Source organism: Schistocerca piceifrons, chromosome 1 (assembly GCF_021461385.2).
Source record: "Schistocerca piceifrons isolate TAMUIC-IGC-003096 chromosome 1, iqSchPice1.1, whole genome shotgun sequence".
Classification (NCBI taxonomy): Eukaryota; Metazoa; Arthropoda; class Insecta; order Orthoptera; family Acrididae; genus Schistocerca; species Schistocerca piceifrons.
Window position 1 is genome coordinate 312,270,596 of NC_060138.1, and position 23,918 is coordinate 312,294,513.

General features: G+C 37.5%; 1 protein-coding gene across 1 annotated transcript; it reads left to right on the forward strand.

Moving 5' to 3' along the window:
• The first annotated feature begins 747 nt into the window (after nt 1-747).
• LOC124788806 (G-patch domain and KOW motifs-containing protein) lies at nt 748-23,918 on the forward strand. The gene is made up of 7 exons (XM_047256090.1): nt 748-1,522; nt 1,608-1,777; nt 19,473-19,558; nt 19,689-19,792; nt 21,478-21,634; nt 23,019-23,132; nt 23,643-23,918. Exons 1-7 carry the CDS (start codon nt 1,380-1,382, stop codon nt 23,706-23,708), a joined length of 840 nt encoding a protein of 279 aa, XP_047112046.1. The 5' UTR covers nt 748-1,379; the 3' UTR covers nt 23,709-23,918.

Here is a 23,918-nt window from a genome sequence, read left to right on the forward strand (position 1 = left end):
TTTGGAATTTTCATCTGCAATATCGAAACAAGCATTGAGTGAAATAATACCCAACACATGTGAAGCTATTTACGCTTTCCTGAAAGATGAGTTCATGAAGGCAAGTCAAGTAAATTAGTCTGCCAGCGAACTGTTTACCGAAAAGAGTTATCCAAAGTTCAGAAATCTAGAAGATCTGGTGTAGGAGTAGATCAAGTATACCAGCCAACGTTATGGTATTTTGATCTACTTGGCTTTCTTAGTGATCAAGAAACGCCAAGACCAAGCAGGAGTACAATTGAAGATGAAATTGGAGTGCCAATGTGCGAGGAAATGGAACACGAGGTTATGTAAAACAAAACAGGTTCGCCCTGCAACTCTCGCAGTAAATTTACGTGACAAAACTGCTTTCGCTTTAGCAGCCACTGTCTGCACCATTTTGACCGCTTTCTCTGTTTCCTGCGGTTGGTCTGAATGTTTTTTGCAACACAAGTTTTGAACACAGACCACAACAGAACTTCCTCCATTTCTATTTTTCAAAATAACTGAATTAAATTTTGACGTTTTCGGGGAGCGTAGTCGCTTGCCACTGATATTTCTTTTCTACACCGACAGATGGCGGGCGAGTAGTAGATTGGGGTTTGTGTCGTGTGAACACACCACATTTGCAGCGATCTTTTGCATGTACAGACATCTGCGCCGATGTCTGCGCAGACAGATCGTTGCGTGTGGACCGGGCTTAACGGAGCGAACAAATACGTTCCATGTTAAGGAAACGGCGCTTGATTGAACATCCATGTTCTAACCTTGATTCTAAACTCTTTGAATAAAAATGCCCTTACGAGTAGTGAGTGCATCTTTGAGTTATAAAGTATAAACAAACAAAGAGGTAAACAGGAGTTACAGGACGTGTGTGTTGTTAGAAAAAAAATGAGGAGAAACAGTGTTGCTTGTTTTGTGATTATGCTGGTTTGCGTAAATGAATCATTATTGACAGATATTTTGTCGCATCATTCTTAAGCCGATGACAGTGTTAAATACATTCGTTTGGGCGACAACCATCGTGAAGTTTCAACTAAATATTACTTATATCAGTGGAAGTTAAATAGGAGTACAGGTATTTACTTCTAACTAACTTTACGCGTTAGAGCCGTAGTCCGTTTTGTGTATGTTGACACGTAGGGATTTGAGAAGATAGTGCGTGTCCCTACAGTTACCACCAGATGCTCATCGTTAATTTGCTAGTAAATGACAACCTTATGTCCAGTGTTGCTGTCATCTCTCACCATGAGTAATTGATATTTAAGTGTTCACGAGGACTCCATAGACAAGCAGTGTGATAGTTTGCAATACACCACTTTGACCGTCGCACTGTGTGTAAAATTAACACTACAATCAACATGGATGGCACAGCTAAGAAAATATCTTTCGGATTTTCAAAACTACAAAAACCGTCAGCACTGAGCAAACCGAAGTTTCAGAAATCCGAAGACAAAGTAGAGTATATTGACTGTTTAGAAAGTAAAACGATCAAAGTGAAAAGGTAATTGTCCTTTCTTCGCTAGTTTAGAAACTTACAATTACGGGTTGATCTTCTGTACATATTTTTAAAACTCAGTATGTTTTAGTGATACAGGGAAGTCAAGTGACGTCGATGATGTAGAAAACGATAAAAATGAAGTGAAAGTCATTCCACTTCGAAGAAACACCATCCGGTTATTCCCAAAACAAGAAAAAAGTGAGAAGGTGCCCGTCGATGACTCATTGGAAAGTATAGCGGCAAGGGAGATTTTAGAAGGTTTGTATCAGCAGCTTGCTTCACCCGCCTTTCTTAGCTGAAGGAATTACATACCATAGAATGCTTTTTAGTTTCAGCTCTGTACATGCCGTGGTGTGTCAAAAATCACATTTCTGTACTATTCCCAGCTAAAGTGCACTATTTGTTGTAGGCCTATTTAAAAGGAAATTTGAATAAGTGTACATGAGTCATTAGCCTCCTCTAATAAACTTCAAGGTTGCCATAACCTCATGTCTTTCTTAATGTGAATATCATACATGATCAGTTTATTTATATGACAGTAAGAACGCAAAATAATCAAATGTTGCATAGCGTCAGGCATCGATGTGTTGTCGTCATCAGTATTTGCTCAAAATGTGATATATATCAGTGTGACTTCATCTGAAACCTGCTTTGTGACTGATTCAACCATTGCTAATTTTAAATGTAACTCACCTCATTGCCATCATTGCATCTGTGCTTGATGTGCTTTTTAGAAATGTTGTACCACAAACTATAAAATTCCCTGCTAAGTATTTTCACACAAATTTTATATCTTACCAAAATATTGATTATGAAAAACACCTGGAAGGGAGGGTCATAGTAACTTTTACTGTACTTCAATGTAGTCAGTCATATACTCGCTGTATACAGGTTCCTGCCACAGTTTTCTGCCCATGACTGTGCTATCCATTTATTTCTCTTCAGTGTCTTTGTTTATGTTGTCCTTCCGTCCTACTTGGTGCGTCCTTCATCCCCTGCTATTATCCACTGCCCCCCTAAATGTGTTTAACAGTGTTCTGGCTTCATATTATGTGTAGCGGAAAAATTTCTTTTCATTGTCCTTCTAGTAACCCTACTGGATTTGCCCACGTGGGATACAGATGTATCAGTATGTGTCATGTCACGTATCTGTTGAGGGCACCTGTTATGGGAACATGGCCGATATTGTATGGTGGTCATATATGCTTTTGTAGTGGTCAAATATAAGGCCACCCTCTGAAGCTCTCTTCCTCAACTGCTGTTGTTTGACGTGGTTTCCAAAACCGTTTATCTTTATGGAGCTGTGATTATGAAATGCATGTTAATCTGCTAAAGAGTATATTCAACTAATCTGAAACCATCTCATATAATTTCTATTGTGGCTCAGATAAATATTTCACCAAGAGCTATTTCTTTTAGTTTTGCGGATTAATAGACAATTTTGTGTTGTTGTTGCAGAGTTGATCTGTGGTGAATAAACATTATTGGCCCTAGTAAGAGTTACAACAATCCTTATGTTACCTAATTTCTTGTGAGTGGTAGCAGTTGTCACGCCCAGAGTCTGTGGGTATCTAGAATATTTTGTTATTTGTATATTATTGTTCACTACTTGACGCAGTCTATAAGATTCTATCTCGTTTATTGCTAAACTGCTTGAAACCATAGACAGAAACTATAATTGATATTTATTAAAATTGTTTTTGCAGAAGTAGATCTGCTATTAGCAATATATTTGCATTCAGAACAATAAATGAAAATGTATTGGAATGTAAACAAAAATACGTTACTTGTTCATCAATTTTATGAAAGCTTATGATAACCAAAACAGTGTTTAGCAAAATGGGATAAAATCTGATCATTTTAAAAATAGAACTGGAGCAAGACAGCCGGAAGCTCTTTCCGCTTAAATTAATACCTGTTGTGATCCTCCAAAGAAATAAAGTTAATGTTTTACCATATGCACATGATATTGAGCTCATTGGAAAAATTGTAATAGAGGTTAGGCAGTGGCTTGTGGAGATTGTAGAAGAAGCATCCAAACTTGACCTAAAAGTAGACGACGACCAAAAAAGAAAATACTTGATAGTTCAAATTTGTAGATATGCATGAAACAATCAGTCACATTTAATAATTGGCAAACATAAATTTAAATATGTTGAATAGTTCAAATTTCTAGATGCTGTCATAGATTAACAAAATCAGAGACAAACAGAAAAGTAAAAATGAGACTGCAAAATGCCAATGAGCCTACTACTCGATACAAAAACTTATAGCGCCACAGCTACTGCCAAGAAAAACTTGAATGAAGCTATATAGCACAGTCATCCAGCCAGTCCTAACGTATGGTGCAGAAACATGGAGTTTAACTAAAATGGTGGAACACCAGACAGAAGTATCTGAAAAAAAAGTTTATAGGAAAACCTTTGTGGTTCATAGTATGATAATGATTCACAGAACAGGAAGAGGAGCTACAACACAGGAACCCATATTCTTCCACAACAAGCAACAGTAGTAAGCATAATAAATTGTACTGTAGCTTTTTATGAAAATAAAGTAAGAATAAGAATCTTTATTAGCCTTTCAGTATTTTCTTATACAATGGGCTGAAATGAAATGAAATGTCGTGTGACGAGGGCCTCCCGTCGGGTAGACCGTTCGCCTGGTGCAAGTCTTTCGATTTGACGCCACGGGAAACATTCTCTTTTAATTCCATTATACAGTGTGTGAACATTATAGACTACATCCTTTGGGGCTATAGTTCCTAGTTTATTATAGTATAGAACTTGTGAGGGTTTGAGTTCTCTAATTTATTGCTTAGGTCATTTGTCTGTATATTTTTGTACATTCACAGAATTTAGCACATGCATGTGACTGTATTCTTGCTGCTATTACAGTGCTGCTCATCTTTTGTGACCTGCACACAAACTTTGTTTGCATCTGAATTGTAGGCTGCAAAAACAACTAATACCAGTATTCTTTGCTGTGCTAACAGAATGAGTTTCAATTCCTTCCTTCATGTGTTGGCTTCAGGCACCTATTTTTCCTACATCTCGCATTTTCTGGATTTTTACATTGTGTTTACAAATCCTAACAGTGCTCTTCAAAAATACATTCCTCATTACCTCTCTATGTAGTTTCTAAACTCATCTGCCATCAGCTACAGAACAATGCTCCTAGTGTCCAATAATGAAATTATCAGACTGTCCCCACCACTGCGGTATTATGTGCATGAGAGACTGTGTGACACCAAAGTTGTCTTAAGTTACCTGGTAAAAATAGTGAGATCACAGATGCAAGCAGTGGGAGATGGACTCTGAACTCGTTTGATAAGGGGATAAGTTTAAATGTAAGATGTATAGCTCTTATTGATTATCTGGTATTGCTAACAAAATATATGAAATAAACTTTAAAAATACTTATTTAAAAGATATTCTTCTTGCCGTCTCAACCAGCTGTGGGCAACACTATTTCAACTCTACTATTACATTTCCTTCCATCTGGGCTTTGACTTTAGCCCAGTATTCCCACATTTGTTGCATATGGTGGTCCTTTCTCACATCAGTTCATGGTTTGAGAAACACAGTATACAGAATGCAAACATAACAAAGAAACAAACAGAGAGAGGCAAAGCTTGGTACCATTAAGAAAGCAGACCAGTTGTAAAGACTGCCTAAAATGCATTTCACACACACACACACACACACACACACACACACACACACACACACAGAGAGAGAGAGAGAGAGAGAGAGAGAGAGAGAGAGAGAGAGAGAGAGAGGGGGGGGGGGGGGGGGGCAGGGAACTGAGAGGATGGAACTGATGTCCAGTTGTCAAGAGGAGTCTTTATGGTGGTAGGTGAAGGCATTACACCACAGTTGTCAAGTTGAGATGACTCCAAAATGTCTGATACCAAACAAGAAGTCAAGAAACTAAAAGGTGAAAAAAAAAAAACTGTTACAGAAGGTGGCTAGGAACTGAAAATAGAAATAGTATTGTATGAACTAAGAGGGTAAAATGAAGATCATTATGGAATGACAGAAAAGATAACATATACAGGTCACAAGAGAAACATGTACTTTATTGTGTACAAATGAAATAGCATGGACTGGTAAAGAAATTTTTTCAAGTGCATAGTAATAGTTACAAAGTGAATTAAGGATTTAAAAATCCCCTGTCCAAAGGTTTATTGAGTGGAGTTTTGATCTAGAGTTGATGAATAAAAATGGTTACACAAACCTGAAAGATTACAAGGCTTTGAGGAACAACTGCAGAAAGACCAAGAAATTATGAGCTGGAATATTAGACAAACCACCAGGCTTTTTTGTCCATGCTCTTTGTAACCCTTGTGTAAATGTGAAATGAATGCAGAAACAGATATCTTCTGCAGTATAATATAATTGAATAGTTTCCTTATACACATTTCATTTCTGGTTGGATCTAGAAAGATCTTCTAATTTACTACAGAGTAAATTTACCCACAATTTTCAATTCTCTGCGTGTACTGTGAACAGCTCTTATGGTCTTTTTACTGTAATTTCCACAGTGACAGCAGGACAAAGCAGAATTGTAAATTTGGCTGTATTGCCTCGAGTCTTTGCAACTTATTTGATGTCTACCATGTTTTATTTACAAAAGGGGTCAGCAGAAGAAAGTGCCAACCAACAAGAGCATATTGTGGGTTATGGTGTGCTTGGTCAAATTCAAACTCACTTTAAGCTCCCCTGCCCCTCCAACCACCCCCCTCCCCCCCGAAATTGAGCCCACTTGAATTTTGGAAGACATATAACATATTATGTATGGAATTACTGGTTTTCCCACATATGCTTTTTATTTCTGGATTCCAGTAACTGTTGCTGACACACATGTACCTCAAAGTTGTCTCCTCCTCCCTTTTATTGTATTTATTTCTTAATTCCTGTCTTCATAGCCTTTTTTAAACACACCATTTCCCTAACTGGCCAATGCCAATCTGATTTACAGTTCTGCCACCTTTCTGCCATGCATCTCTTTGTTGCATTTCTTTTGGATCAAATTATTATTTTGCCAACCAACTTCCTCCATTCTCAGTACTGGGAGCTTTATCACTAGTCACTTTTCAACACACTTTGAGACAGTCTTGGTACATTATTACAGATTTTTAGCTGTTATGTACTCATGATTAAAAAAAGAATTAATTATACAAAAATGAAAACTCTAGGTAGGGATATTAACAATGTAGGAAAAGACAGATTGCTACCTACTGTAAAGACAATGCACTAAGTTGTAGACAAGCACAACTAAAAGGTATGCATCTGACTTGAAGAACTACGTAACTGTTTGTGAGATGTTTAAAGTGTGGTTATGATGTTGTACATAGAAGCTTATTACCTGCTCTTTGATGTTGTTATGTGAGTACCTACTGACAGTTTAAGGCATTATTTTTTATGGTAGATGTGGTAGCATTAATGACACATACATATGCCCATATATGTTTTTAAAAGTCACACTTACACAGGGTGATTCCATGTCAGTTGGCCTTGTTTTAAAGGTGGTCCCCACTTGACCATATCAGATTTTGTTCAAATTTGGTGTGCACATTTCCTAAGCAATCAGAGAAAGATATACAGTTTTTTAACTACCAAATTTTAATACTTTGTGAATAGGGCCTCTTTAGCAAAGCATGCACAAATGTCACAGCAACTTTTCACACATTTTGTCCACTTTCGAAGTGGATAATCAGGGTACAGCTCCAAATCTCTCAGGATAGTTGAACAGTTTGCATTATGCATATGCAGTAAGTTTTATATCATTTGGCTCAGTGCTTTTGCTCCAACTGGTACTCATTTATGTGGTACCTAATTAAGTGATTTTTTAACTCGTGTATCTCAAAAGGGTCTTAAGATACCTACTTGCATTAACTATCATATGAAAGAACATATTCTTCTCAACAAAATATCAAATTTCCACAAATGCTATTTTTCCTTAAGGGTGTATAATTAGGCCTACGCCTTAAAGCAGGGCCGGCCAGAAATTCTGCACGGGAGCGGTGCTCCTGCACATGTGCAACTTCCGGGTCACAGCGTGCACGCCGCAGCCGTCAGCGTTCATGTAGTGCATGTTTCTACGCACAGATGTCGCTTTATCCACTTGCTGGGATACTCTGTACCAGCGCATTCCAGTGGCCTTTCCACAGCTTGCAAGCCAACCATGGGAAGGTATTTCACATATTAAACATTTAAAATACTGTCACAGTCTACTCATTGAAACGTCTAGTTTTATGTCAACAGTTTTACCCAGTAAGACAAGTAATGCAGTTAAAAACCATGGGTTTTTGTTAAACCAGCTTGACTGATGGCACGTAAATACGCGTAATGTTTTTGATCTAGTATTTAAGAAAGAGAGCACTTAGTGACTTCCAGTGAACCTTATTCATGATTTCAAATAACATTAAACTAATGCAAGGTTTCCTATAACTAATTGTCAGTGCCCTCAGTTACACCCACATAAATTCTCTCTCACTGACCTCTGAGCACAATGATAACCACAGACATCTCGATGATCACCTGTTATTTCAATACCATTATTGCTATATCTTTCATCAGTTCCATCTGGAATCTGCATAACAACCGACAATTAGATGAATGTTATGTTTTATCGACTTCAGCTGAGCGTAGCCCTTCACACATTAAAAAAAAAACTAAATGTAAGTATACATAGGAACAATCGGTTTAATGATCAATTTTCCTGATAATAATTTAACATGGAGCAGATTGAGGCAATAATGCACAGTTAGTAAACAATAATTTTTAATTATGAAACAAATAAATCCAAACACGTTTATAACTGGTCATGAGAATGGATGTGGTTAATATCGGACACAAAAGCACGGCTCATTGACAAACGCAAGCAGTTGCAAAGATTTTCATCACTTATGCTTGATTGAAACCTTGATTTATTCATTTTCATCACCGAGAAAAATCTTTCACAAACATATGTCGACCCGAACATGGACATAACTCTTGCGGCTTCTCGGTGCAGGTGTGGAAATTCTTGTTGTGAAAAATTCGTGGAAATTCTTGTTTTGAAAATTTTTTGTAGAATTCTTTTGTACTTCACACTGCAAAGAACTTATCCTTCAGTCTTGTACTGCACTGTAGGTCGATCAGTTCCATCTGTAGATCATTCGGAGCATCTTCAACTGACGACGAGAACGGTCAAGCAAAGAGGCAAATGACAGGAGACAAACTCGTAACATCTGCAAATCGTGCTCGAAATTGTTCCTTAATTCTTACAATTATTGACACGTATTTTTTAAATCTAGCACTTTCATGGACCAGTCCAAGAGTCGGGAAATGTGCAGTGTTTTCTGTTAAAAGCTGGCTCTCCCAAAGCGCAAGCTTCCTTTCAAAGACATTTACTTTTTCCAACATGTCAGAAATTAAATTATTTTCACCTTGCAGACTGACATTCAGGTTTTTCATGTGAGACGTAATGTCCACGAGAAATGCAGGGTCTGATATCCAAGTGTGTTCCAACATAGGTTCACTTTTTCCCTTCTCATGTAAGAATGTTACTATGACCAAACGTAAATAAAAAAATATTTTCAGCATTTTACCTCGACTGAGCCAGCGTACTTCAGTGTAGTAAGGTTTGTCGCCGTACTCTGCTCCTAATTCCTTCAAGAACCGCCGAAACTGGCGATGCGTAAGCCCATGTGTCTTCAGATAGTTTACAGTACGCACAACAATTTGCATGGCGTTTTCTAACATTACTGATTTTGCACAAAGCGCCTCTCGATGCAGAATGCAGTGAATTCCATACAACGTCTCGTCTGTGCGCCCTAGCTTTTTGCGCATCTGTGCTATGAGTCCTCTCTGATGGCCTTGCATTGATGATGCTCCTTCTGTGGTCACCGAGATTAACCGATTCCAGTCCATACTAACACCATCAATCGCTTGCTTAACAGCTTGGAGTAAGTATGCACCTGTAGTAGTCCCTTTCAAAGGTACTAAGTCCAAAACGTCCTCTGTTACACAAAGTGCGTTATCGACACCTCGTATGTATATCACAACCTGGGCTGTATCTGTAAGATCTGTTGCTTCAACGAGCGCAACAGAGAGAGCAACAAAGTCTTTATCCTTATTTATCAGCTGCATGTGCACATCGCCGGCCATAGCACTGATACGCCTTGTCACTGTTTGTTTGGATGGACTGATTTTTTGAAACCTGCTAACGTTCGTGTGACACAGAAGTTCTGCAACATCAATCAGACACCCTTTCACAAACTCCCCTTCGGAAAGGGTTTCCCAGATTGTACAATTTTTAATGCGATTTTAAAACTTGCTTGCAGTGAAAATTTAGTGTGGTTGTCATTCTGGAAAACTGAAAACAGTTCATTGTACAGCGTACAGTATAATAGACATAAATGTAACACAAGAAACTAAGAGTTCAACACCGCGTGGGATTAGCCAAGCGGTCTAAGGCACTGCAGTCATGGACTGCGCGGCTGGTCCGGCGGAGGTTCGAGTCCTCCCTCGGGCATGGGTGTGTGTGTTTGTCCTTAGGATAATTCAGGTTAAGCAGTGTGTAAGCTTAGGGACTGATGACCTTAGCAGTTAAATCCCATAAGATTTCACACACATTTGAACATTTAAGGTTCAAGAAGTATCAGTTGCTTTGACGTACAGTAAAATCGAGTTGATGTGTCTCATCCATTTTCTTAAGGACATTTAATTTTGCTTGGTGTTCTTCACTGATGAGTACACTACACTCGTCTTTATGATATGTATTGTTGTGTCTTTCAATTGAAAACTTACGCTGGTCGCCTGTTATTCAGCGCACAGCAAACACTGTGAGTTTTCGTCAACGGCTACAAAAAAGAATTGCAGTTCCCAGTCATTTTTAAACGACTGAGAACATAGATCTCCCGGCCTTTGCTTTTTCACAGTACCTGCCATTTCTCAGTACTTTTCTGTTAAGATTACGGTCACCAGGGGTAAACGAGACTGGGTATGTTGCGCTCTTGCTTGTACCACATAAACAGGGAAGTGGAGCCGCCACCGTTCATTTAGGACTCATGTGTAATAACAGATGTCGCACACATGCACACATGTGCAGCACTTCCGCACGTCTGCACACTGTGCAGCATTTGGCCGACCCTGCCTTAAAGGATCAGAAAACAAAGGATTTTTAAAAGCAGTGGTCAATCATGGTATAATTAACAGCTTGTGTTGGTCCATGGTGATTTTTTGCCACTGTTGGTGTGTAAAACACTGGCATCAATATCACAGGGTCACACCCAGTAGCCAGGCATGTTCAGCGATGAGTGGAGGACCTTTCCCATTCTCCCAAGCCTCATGATGGTTTGCTTAAATAAAGATTTTCAAGCCTGGGAGTGTGTTTCTTAAATAGTTCCCAAGCCTTTGGACAATTTACCAGAGTTTCTCAAGCTTCATCTTTTGATATCTTTGTGGCTCTCAAGCTGACTTACTGACACATCAGAAAACAGCGTTAGTACTGTGTTGATGTTAATTTTGCTTTAATTTGAGTAACAAGTGTTTTTGGGGAACAGTATTGCTGACCCACTGTTGTTGTAGGTGCCACAGGTAGACTTGTGAGTGTTTGCTAATCAGAGATGTGATGTGTATGTTTTTCAAGCAGTGAGTGAAACAGTCTCTAAGGACAATAAGGATGTATGAAATCTATGGGCACCATTCTCCTGAGATTTCAAAGACATTGCCAACCCAACAGGTGTTGTCATACTTGTATTATGTAACATATCACCTTGCCTGGTTACGGTTTTGAAACCACAAATTCTGGGGAATCATCAGTTGGTTCTGCTATTTTGGTAATAAATAACGAGAAAACCAGTGGCAACCTTTTCACTTTGTTTTCAAATTAGTTGGAATAAACTGGCAGAATGTGTGTAAACACAAAAATGTGAGAATTTGGTATTCCTTTAGGCATTGTAGGCTAATTTGCATAGCCAGTCTCTTTCGAGTGCCCCCAATTCCATAACTTGCAGACTTTCCTGGACTTGTTGCAAAAAAGTTCCACTCAGCATTTACACTAAAGTCATTGAGGCAGTAGCACTGGTTGATGAAAGTCTTGAAAGTTTGGTGCTGCGCTGTGGACCAATTGCTGAATTGTATTATTTTCTGCACATTTGTCACTTGTAGTTCCAATAAACACACAACTGGTGATTTATCTGGTAATAAATATACAACCATTCGCTTTTTTAATTTTTTGATACATTTTATTTAAACATAAACATGTTTTCGAGGCACTGCGGATCATCAGATGGAGGTTTTACAAAATGACTATGCTATGGACCAAGTGTAGCTAGCTGCAGTGCTGACACTGCTGGTGTAAATAATGGAAATTTAGTAATCAGTGACAAACTGTTTACAAAACTGTTTGTTTCTTATATTTTAGGTGCTTGCAGTGCACTGCCTTGTTGTATCTGTATCAAAGCACTTCCTATAATGTACATTATTAAGCTATGTGCACAAATATATAGATATAACTGTTAATGTACATTAAAATTATGTTGCCAATATAAAAAAAACTCCTGCAGCTAGCAGAATTTACTGAAATATAATATCTGTACTATAATACAATGTATCTCATGCCAAAGACCACAATGTGGTAAAGTGTAATATCTGTTGTGTCCATATTCTTTGTAAAAGCATCCAGTGTTTAGTTTCTGTGAGTCAAGTAAAACCAAGTGCAGCTAAATACTGTGATATTTGTGCACATAACTGAATGTTGTACATTATAGGAAGAGTTTTGATATGGATGCCACAAGGCAGCACGTTGTAAATGCCTAAAACATAGAAACTTTTAGTTTCGTCACCGATTACTAAATTTCCGTCATTTCCACCAGCAGCATCAGCACTACATATAGCTGCACTTAGTCCACAGCATAATGTTCTTGTAAGACCCTCATCTGATGATGAGCCTACAGTGGCTTGAAAATGTCTTAATGGTTGAATAAATTATATCAAAAAATTTAAAAAAATCGAATGGTTGCATAATTATTACTAAGTAAATCACCCATTTAAACCATAGTCGCAGTTCATAATCCACAATGGATATACTGAAACACACAATTTTTGTCATAATGACATGAACTGCACTTGTGCCGTATCTTAGAGTACCACTTTTCTTCATCTTCTTTTTATTTTTTCCCCTGGCATTTATCCAATGTAGAACGCAGTCCACTTTTTCAACATTTTGCAAATTATATGTTGTTATTTAATTTTATGGCCAGATGCCATTCTTGACACCACAGTCATCCAGGTAACCTAAGGGTGAAGTAGTGTGCACTATCTGTCTGCGAATCATTTGTTCCAAGTATTATTATACAGTATGTTAACTGTTTGCATATTGTGTTCTCTGGGATGGAATTTGGGTACCAGATCAATAATTACCTAAATGAGCCTGGGAAACCACCTAAAAATCACACTCATGCTGGGTGCTGTATGAGCCTATGGCCATTAATCCATAATGCAAATGCATCTGGCCCGCACCTCTGCACACAAGCTAGCACACTGCACATTACACTATATGGGCTGTATGTCTTAGGCTGTCACTAATTATGCAAAATCTTTTGTGTTGTATTTGCTCATTTTTTATAAAATGGACAACAGTGGGATGCACAGTAGTTTGACCATATTACCACTGAAAACTTTGGACAGCATCCTGGAAATGAAAGAGTGATTCTCTGCAAAATCAAGCGTTGCAATGATTTCACCAAGCTTAAGATTTTGCTTCATAGTTTTGAGATATTATGTTTGATTTTTTGAAACAAAATGTTGAATGGTGAGGTCAGAGATTTTTGATTCCATCTCTGTGATGAAATATTCTACCATCAGTTGCTTAGTTTCAAGTGAGGCATGATCTGTTTGAATCCACAGTACGTACTCCACAGTTTCTTCAGGATCAGTGTCAGTAAGGTGTGATTCAAGTGCATTTCTTCAGGGCATCTGTCACATTGCTGCAGCATCTAAGCTTTACCTATTTGCAAACATTTCTGTGATCTTTGGAGGGTAAAAGTCAAGAATAGGGCCAGTGATGTACTTACGTGTTTTGTGCAGGAATGTTGTTAAGTGTTATGCAGTCAATGAGAGAGCACCAGGCAGACTGTGTGTTTTGAAGTAATACATTCAGAAGCAAAGGTGAAACATTGCTGTAAACAAGGATTATAAATTGCTCCTTGTTTGAGTCACAGCTATTTAATCTGTGCTAGTACCTGCAAACCAAGGGCAGCTTCGCAAGCCATGATATTTGAAAAAGCAGTGAAATATTTCTTTGCTCTGTGTTGCTGCACAGTCAGTCTGCACGAGCACACTGAGTAAGCGAATCAATGTTTTTTAATTAAATCATGGGATAAGATTGGCTCCAATTAATCCATGAAACATGCACCAACATGCGACATAGCTTTGCAGAACTAAATTGCTTAAATCAGTCCACTTTATAGCACTTGCTGCCATAATCACAAAATGTTTCTCTCAAAACTTACTAATACACCAAAAAACAGCAAACAAAACAATGGTTTCAATTTTGGTATTAGAAACACATTGCCTGTCTGTTTGCCAATCATTGGTTCTGTCAAAGAAACTTCCCATTGGCCATGAGAACTGATGCGTTGCCAACCTACAAGCAAAACATAAGCACCACTATGAATACTACTGACCCTGATCTAGACTTTAGCCTTTTTGGTGACCTCTGTAGCTCGTGGTCATCAAACAACATGCTAAAAATTCTAGTTTCTATGAGAAATTGTTAACAAAACAATAAAATAGAACTGAACAGTTAGTTTGATTTGAGACAAGACAAAGTGTGGTAAAAATTAATTTTTCATTGTACATAATTCCAAAGCAATTTTAAATTTGTGAGAAACAGCAAATCTTTTTATCTTTTGAATCTCACTGAATTTCAAAATTATTTATCACATGTAGAATGATTTGTAGTAGAATGTTACTTGTCTTAGAGTTTCTCTGTTGTTGCTGGGGTGAATACTGGTGATCTCGCTTTAACGCAATGCCATTTTATGATTGGATTTCTTATGCCTGTAAGAAGATTAAGGTAGCACTCTAATTACTGCAATGATGTAGTTACATCAATTTTAACAAAATATCACCATACTGCACAAAAACTTAGTCCAACAACTTTGCACGAAGACTGTCTCATACTAAAAACCCACTGAGTTATTGCCATGCCACACTTCATAATGCAGCAATAATGACATATGCTGAACTCCATTACTGATTTGTTTTACAATATGTTTTTCAGTTTGTGTAATAGTACAATTCTGATAGTGTTCAAATCAGATGAGATGAAATGATCTTTAAACAATGATTTTACTTCTGAATTACTTTACTAATTTTATCACTAACATTTTTTCAGTGTGTGTATATGTTATGGATTCAGTTGCATACACATCTTGTGAGGTAATTTATGTCCTGTCCCAGAACTCTTGTTGTTGTTGTGGTCTTCAGTCCAGAGACTGGTTTGATGCAGCTCTCCATGCTACTCTGTCCTGTGCAAGCTTCTTCATCTCCTAGTACCTACTGCAATCTACATCTTTCTGAATCTGCTTAGTGTGTTCATCTCTTGCTCTCCCTCCACGCTGCCCTCCAATGCTAAATTTGTGATCCCTTGATGCCGCAGAACATGTCCCACCAACCGGTCCCGTCTTCTTGTCAAGCTGCGCGAAAAACTCCTCCCCAATTCTATCCAATACCTCCTCATTAGTTATATGATCTACCCATCTGATCTTCAGCATTCTTCTGTAGCACCACATTTCGAATCCTTCTATTCTCTTCTTGTCCCAACTATTTATCGTCCACGTTTCACTTCCATACATGGCTACACTCCATACAAATACTTTCAGAAACGACTTCCTGACACTTAAATCTATACTTGATGTTAACAAATTTCTCTTCTTCAGAAATGCTTTCCTTGCCATTGCCAGTCTACATTTTATAGCCTCTCTACTTCGACCATCATCAGTTATTTTGCTCCCCAAATAGCAAAACTCCTTTACTACTTTAAGTGTCTGATTTCCTAATCTAATTCCGGCAGCATCACCTGTTTTAATATGACTACATTCCATTATCCTCATTTTGCTTTTGTTGATGTTCATCTTATGTCCTCCTTTCAAGACACTGTCCATTCCATTCAACTGCTCTTCCAAATCCTTTGCTGTCTCTGACAGAACTACAATGTTGGCAAACGTCAAAGTTCTTATTTCTTCTCCATAGATTTTAATTCCTACTCCAAATTTTTCTTTTGTTTCCTTTACTGCTTGCTCAATATACAGATTGAATAACATCGGGGATAGGCTACAACCCTGTCTCACTCCCTTCCTAACCACTGCTTCCCTTTCATGTCCCTCTACTCTTATTACTGCCATCTGGTTTCTGTACAAATTGTAAATAGCCTTTTGCTCACTGTGTTTTACTCCTGCCACCCTCAGAATTTGAAAGAGAGTATTCCAGTCAACATAGTCAAAAGCTTTCTCTAAATCTACAAATGTTAGAAACATAGGTTTGTCTTTCCGTAATCTGTTGTCTAAGATAAGTCGTAGGGTCAGTATTGCCTCACGTGTTCCAATATTTCTACAGAATCCAAACTGATCTTCCCTGAGGTCGGCTTCTACCAGTTTTTCCATTCATCTGTAAAGAATTCATGTTAGTATTTTGCAGCAGTGGCTTATTAAACTGATAGTTTGGTTATTTTCACATCTGTCAACACCTGCTTTCTTTGAGATTGGAATTATTATATTTTTCTTGAAGTCTGAGGGTATTTCGCCTGTCTCATACATCTTGCTCACTAGATGTTAGAGTTTTGTTAGGCCTGGCTCTCCCAAGGCTGTCAGTAGTTACAATGGAATGTTGTCTACTCCCGGGGCCTTGTTTCAACTTAGATCTTTCAGCGCTCTGTCAAACTCTTCACGCAGTATCATATTTCCCATTTCATCTTCATCTACATTCTCTTCCACTTCCATAATATTGTCCTCAAGAACATCGCCCTTGTATAGACCCTCTATATACTCCTTCCACCTTTCTGCTTTCCCTTCTTTGCTTAGTACTGGTTTCCATCTGAGCTCTTGTAGTTCATGCAAGTCGTTCTCTTTTCTCCAAAGGTCTCTTTAATTTTCCTGTAGGCAGTATCTATCTTACCTGTAGTGAATTAAGCCTCTACATCCTTACATTTGTCCTCTAGCCATCCCTGCTTAGCCATTTTGCACTTCCTGATTTCATTTTTGAGGCGTTTGTATTCCTTTTTGTCTGCTTCATTTACTGCATTTTTTGTATTTTCTCCTTTCATCAATTAAATTCAATATCTCTTCTGTTACCCAAGGATTTCTATTAGCTCTCATCTTTTTACCTACTTGATCCTCTGCTACCTTCACTATTTTGTCTCTCAAAGCTACCCATTCTTCTCCTACTGTATTTCTTTCCACCATTCTTGTCAGTCGTTCCCTAATGCTCTCCCTGAAGCTCTCTACAACCTCTGGTTTAGTCAGTTTATCCGGGTCCCGTCTCCTCAATTTCCCACCTTTTTGCAGTTTCTTCAGTTTTAATCTACAGTTCATAGCCAATAGATTGTGGTCAGAGTCCACATCTGCCCCTGGAAATGTCTTACAATTTAAAACCTGATTCCTGAATCTCTGTCTTACCATTATATAATCTATCTGATACCTTCCAGTATCTGCAGGCTTCTTCCATGTGTACAACCTTCAGAACTGTTAACATGACAATAATACTAGAACGTTCTGAGTAACGTAAAGCTGCATCGTAGAAGTGAACATAAAGTCCTCAACCAAGTGGAAATACAAATAGACAAAAACAGCAGTTACTCAAAATATGTGAGGACATATAGCTATGGAACTGAATATGTCCCAGTCCACCACACTGCAGTCTTAACATTTTTCTCTGGAATGGCCTAATAGGTGTTTGCATGAGAAATTTTATTAGGTAACAGTTGCCCTTTAAGTGGAGAAAAAAGTATTTGTGAAAATTTGTTATTTTATTCAGAAAAGATGTTTTTCAAATGCTGATCAATGCAAGCCTGTACCAGGTATCTCTTCTTAGATACAGGGGTTCAAAAATCACTTACTTTGGCAGCAAATTTGTTTTCGGACAACTTCAGCCGCTAAATAATAAAGAGTGTGTGGGTAGCTGCTGGCTTGCTCCTTGTAGTTGAAGCTGAGAAGGTATAGGCCGTTCCTCCTATGAACCCGCCTACCATTTTCCTCTGCTACACCTTATCCACTATTTGGGTATGTCACATCTTAATTTATTAGTAAACACAGTTACATAACTATATTACAGTATAATCCACAAACTAATCCTTGTGAATGTGTTATGAAGGAATTAGGACAATTGTGTAAAACTTACTGTTCTATAAGGCACACTACCTGGGCACAACTAGTTCCAGAATTTCAAGTAATCCTTAATAAATGCAGGTTCGAGTCCTGTCACCAAATGAAGTTTTCTTTTTCTTTTTCTTTTTTTTTTTTTTTTTTAAAAAAAGGATATGTTTTATGTAGCTGTTGGCTCACTCCTGTTGTTGAAACTGAGTCTGGTTCAGCTAATAAGTGCCTCTGAAACCCCATGTGTAGCTGAGGAAAGGCTTGACTTCTTCATGTTCTGCAGCTGTTATTGGAGCAAAAGAAGCTAACTTCTACTCATATCATGAAAAAGCACATCCTCTACTTTCCTTTTACAAACATATATTTCCTTGAATTGGTGTACAGATCATTAGTGTGACTCATGAATTTGAGTATAACACAACTTTTCATACTACTTACACCTCAACGGCTCAACATGACAATCCAGTTCCAATATATTTCTTTTGTCACATAACCATGCTGTCTTTTGTTCTCATTCTTGGAGAGTGTGGTTGCTCTTTGACGGTCAAGCCATTGCCAAGCTGTACATAGCAGGTGAAGCCATTTATTTGTTCACACATTTGTCGTTTCCTCATATTCCACACCTCACGTTTAATGTCTGCACATAGAAAAACAAATACCTGTGCACAGTATATGTTCCTTGACTTACTCCCTACGTAGTATTATTCTGTTATGATCATCTTTCCTTATATTACACAAGGAGTGTGAAATATCATTTGTCTAAATGACATGTAACACTTCACTGTCTCAAAAACTATGAACCCAAAAGTACAAAACTTACAGATTTTTATGAATAAGCTACTAGGCAATAAGGTAATAAAAATAGAGATATCTAATCCACCTACATAAAGAGATCAAATTACTTCAATTTGGGGGAAATTTTGTTGTGACAGAATTTGTTGGCAATGTCGAGTGTGACTTGGAGCCAAAGTGGTGAGGCAAATGACATAAAACTTACAGAATGTGCACAACACAAACTGTTCAAGTTTTGTAGTCTACCACAACTATCCACTGAGTTACTGCACTTCATACAGAGGTAAAATGTTTTATATGTTGCTGTGACATTTGCACATCTTTTACTTCAGAGGCCTCTACTCACGAAGTATTAACTTTTTAGAACTAGGTATTTGTAAATTTTAAATTTGATCATTGGGTAAATGTGCATACCATATTTGAAAAAACTCTGATACGGTTGAGTGGGAAACCCTAGGTCACCTGAGATGGAGTAATCTCACATTGTGTGTTATTTGTTGTGTAACTCTTCACATGTGTTTTCATTGCAAGTGAAATGTTTCAAATGTGCCATGCACATGGCCACAAATTTTTGTCTGGTTCACACAAATTATTAGCCATACAAATTGCTGTTTTACTGTAGTCACTGTTTTCTGGAATGGTTTGAAGATGACAATAAGTTACATTGCCAAATTATGTTGTAATCTGCCTGATCTTAAGTGCTCATGGACCTGAGTGATTTGTACTTTTCTTTTCTGAAGCTTAATGCTAGTGATAGCTTAGAGTGTATACAATTCTTAATTGAAAGTTCTCTTTCAGAGTCAAAGGGAAAGCAGAAGGAAGCGGCTCCTTCTACACTTGTAATCGATCAAAAGGAGCAAGAGACTGCTGACCTCCAGAAAGAGGTTTGTTGAAGGCACCATCTTTGCATTTCTAAGTTACATTCATTGAGTTTTGGAATATGCTGCATAGTTTTGAGTTGAAATCTGTGAAATTTTGAACTTAACTGATGTAAGTTTTTTTCATTACTTACAGCCTACTTTGGAAGATTATGAATCTGTACCTGTTTCCAGTTTCGGCATGGCAATGTTAAGAGGAATGGGTTGGGATCCTAATAAAGGTGTTGGAAAGAATGAAAAGTAAGAACACCATTGTTGAAATTTAATCAGTTGAACATATTACCCCCATTTTGTTATTTCTGCTACATTTAAAAGCATTTATACTGACGACAAATAAAAGTAGTCCTTACCAGCAATATTATGTAAAAGATAGATTGCTACTCACCATATAGAGATGCTGAGTTGCAAACAGGCACACCAAAAAGACTGCTAACCATGTGAGCCAAAAGAACTTCTTCTAAAGTAGACAAAACACACACACACACACACACACACACACACACACACACACACACACACACACACACACACACACACACACACAGAGGTGCACGTGTGTGTGTGTGTGTTTGGTTTAGAAGTCTTTTTTCTGTGCCTGTCTGCAACTCAACAACTCCTCTCTATGGTGAATGTGTATTGCTTAGCAGTCTTCTTAGTGTGCCTGTCTAGAACTCAACATCTCCTCTACACAGTGGGTAGCAATCTATTCTTTTCATAATTCTGGTATTATTCCAGCCTGGATTTTCCTTTGTTTGAAATATAGTCTTAGTTTTATTTATAGAAATTGCCATATATATGCTAGAATAATTTTCCAAATGTGAAAACATGTTCATCAGTAAAGATAAACACATCAGTTGGAAACTGTATTCATTACCCAAAGCATAGACAAAGATGGATTGCCTCCAAAATGGAGAGTACTCATATTACTCAATGATTTATGATACCCTAAGTTCCTGCAATGATCCAAAATGTTCAGATATTAATAACTGTTACTGGCTGGATCTTGAAATCAAACATGGCACCTGCACATCACCAGTCAGCACTGGTAACTGCTGCAGCATGCTGGATGACACAGGCTGTAGGATTGAGTCAGGCCCTTAGGAAACAGTGCCCTAATGTTTCAGAGAGAAGTTTATAGAATCTTCAAGAACATCTTCTAAAATTCAAATACTGACACTGTCATCGACAGCAAAATGCTTGGAAGATCAGTTGAACAGTATAGATAGTATTATGAAAAGGTTTTACAAAATGAATTGCTACAAAAGTAGGGAAAGAATAATGGAATGTAGTTGAATTAAATAAAGCAAATCAGAAGGATTTATATTAGGAAATGAGGGCCTAAAAGTAGTTGTTGAGTTATTCATTTGGGCAGTCCGACTGACTGATGGTGGGCAAAGAAGGTAAAATATAAATGGAGACTGTCAATAACAAGAAAAGTGTCTCTGAAAAAGATAAGTTTCCAAACATTTACTGCAAATTAAAATGTGGCATCACACTCAGCTGAGCACAATATGCTCAGTTTTAATTGCTGCTTCACAACCCATGCAGTCTGGACCCTTCCCCCAATACCAGTTTCTCTAAATTACATAGATGGCAGTTGTCCTTGCAGTACAGCCATCTGTCCTTTAATCCTCATGGCCTCAAATCTCTTCTACCCTCTGCTCCAAATCCAACTCCACTCCTGCCCCATGACCTTATCTTCATTCATCTTACATCCACAACCTCTTCACTTCTTCCTCTGTTCTATCTCCCCCTCCCAATCCACTACTGTGTGATGAGTTTTTACCTTTACTTCTTAAATTATGTATGCATTTATATTGTGGTTCAGGAAATATAAATTTAATTGATCGACTGACTGAGTGAATTTTTTTCTTGGGGTTTATGATCAGTTTCATTATTTTTATGTGTGTGAATTTTTGTTTTAGGCAGGTTAAATTATTTGAACCAACTCTTAGACCAAAAGGACTTGGACTTGGAGCAGGGAAACAGACTGGAAGCAATGGTGATGGTGAAGATAATAAGGTGGAGTTAGGTTGCCATGTTAAAATTTTGAGTAAAACAAATGCTGATGTCACTGGGGAGGTATGTGTCATTCAATTTTTCAGTTACAAAAATTATTTACTATATGATTTCCTTTTATTTTCGGTCAATTACACAAGAAATTTTTATAATACTCCTAGAATTATGATTCAGCACCACGCATGTTATAAAGTAAACTTTTGTGCTGTAGTTTAATTTCAGATAAATTTCTATTGCCTCTCTGTATACCGAAAGTACTTCAAGTATAGACCTTTGCCACTGAGCCAATGTGATACACTTTTATCAGAAAACCTGCAGCATCACTTACTACCTTAGAGTCGATGAAAATGGGAAGTTGTCTGTTGTAGTTGAAATGGGTTGTGAATAATGACAGTCCTTAAGGAAATAGCAACAAAGGATAGCAAGTCCTACTGCATACATTCCTTGAGGACTCATTCAACCTACTGGAAAGGCCACTCCAGCAGAGATTTAGAGCACTGAATGCTAAGAACATTATATTGTGCCCCGTATCAGAACAGATGCATCTTACCTTGATCTTCATTGGAGCCTGCTAATGAGTGACAAAGAATGTTCAGGTGTCCAGCCTTGTTGTATTTTGTTTTGATGTTCATGGATCTCTCTTCTGTTTTGTTCATATGTACAGCAATGTGAAGGTTATTTATGACTGAAACTGGTGGTGAATAAATAGCACTTTGTCATCACACATTTTTCCAAGTACAGTATATCATTGCTGTTAATAATTACTTGAAAAAATATCCAAATATAACATAGATTGAATCAGGTGCTTGGCTTTCTTTGACTCAGGTTAATCAAATTACTCTAACATGAGGTCTGTTCAAAAAATTCCAGAACATTTGTAATTTCATGTCAACAGTGTGTTGAGGTGCAATGTGGTTGACATCCTCATATCATGAAATCCTGATGCAGCAACTTGGAATGCATCATGTTGCCACCAAATTCGTCTCACTGCTCATGAGTCAGTTGCGACTGTTGCACCTGCCTCATCTTCTGTACTCTCCAGACCTGAACTCTGCAGACATTTTTATTTCCAGAGCTAAAAGCCCCATTGAAAGGATGAGGATTTGCAACAATAGATGAGATAAGAGAATAATGTGCAAATGGCACTTCGTGCGATTCAGAAAGGGTGTACCAAGACTGCTTCTGGAAGTGGAAATGACATTGGTAACAATGTATCAATTGTGCAGAAGAGTATTTTGAAGGAGACAATGCACAATAAGTAAAAGATGAGCATAGAAAAATTTTGTGGACAAAGCTCCAGAATTTTTTGAACAGACCTCGTGTACGTGAGCAACTAAAAGGGCCTCCAGTTTTTATCAAGTTCTTATTTTACACAAACATCAATGAGACATGTCAGTATTGTGTGCGAACACACACATGCAAATGAGTTTTTCTGTCCTTTCTTTAGGTTGTGTCATTTGATGAAGATTCTGGAAGATTAGTAGTAAAAACATCTGATGGAACATTTGTATCTGTCCATGAGATGATGGTGAAGGTTATAAAGAAGAAAAGCAGCAATGATGTAAGTGTGGCTTAGATCTGATATCAGTAAAAATAATCTTTTATGAATGGTATAAGTTTTTAAAGGAATTAATATGAAATGTGATTATATATCCAAGGTTAGTACAAATTTTAATAGGGCAAATTAATAACGAGAGCACTTTCAAAATTCTAACAGAAAAAATCCTGTTCTTTGTAATAATTGCAATAAAAGTAAGGCACAAAGATGCTTCTTTTGGTTATGGTTTTTGTGTCAACTAGTTCTTCTTCTCAAATTGAGAACAGGAGTATTTTCTACTAACTTTAGCTTTGGATCTCTGTTGTTTATAAGATTACATATTGTCTATTACAAAAGGTGAATTTATCATGGGTTGAAGTGAATTAGCACAATGGTTAACTATAATGTACCACAGATAATTAATCCCGAATTGGAAGATAACATACATTAAATTTATTTTATGGATATTGTTACCCTTTAATTTACTTGATCATGTGAGTCCGTTAGTTTCCTACAGGTGTGTTGCTTTTGCAGGCCAGTTCCGGTAAGAGGTCTTACGAGAATAATTCAGCAACCACAAAGAAGCACAAATATAGGTAGCAAGACCTGTCGTGAAGTGAAGAAAATACAGTGACTACTTGTGTCCATTAAACAAATGACTGCAAAAAATTGGAAGAACTAAATTTATTCAAGTTTCCCCAGGGTTTTATTGACAAAGACTTAAATAATTGTAATATAGGTTTTACTGTAATTTTACACAAATTTTTGTCTTATTTCAGAATAAAAATGAAACTGCTTTTATACATGAAA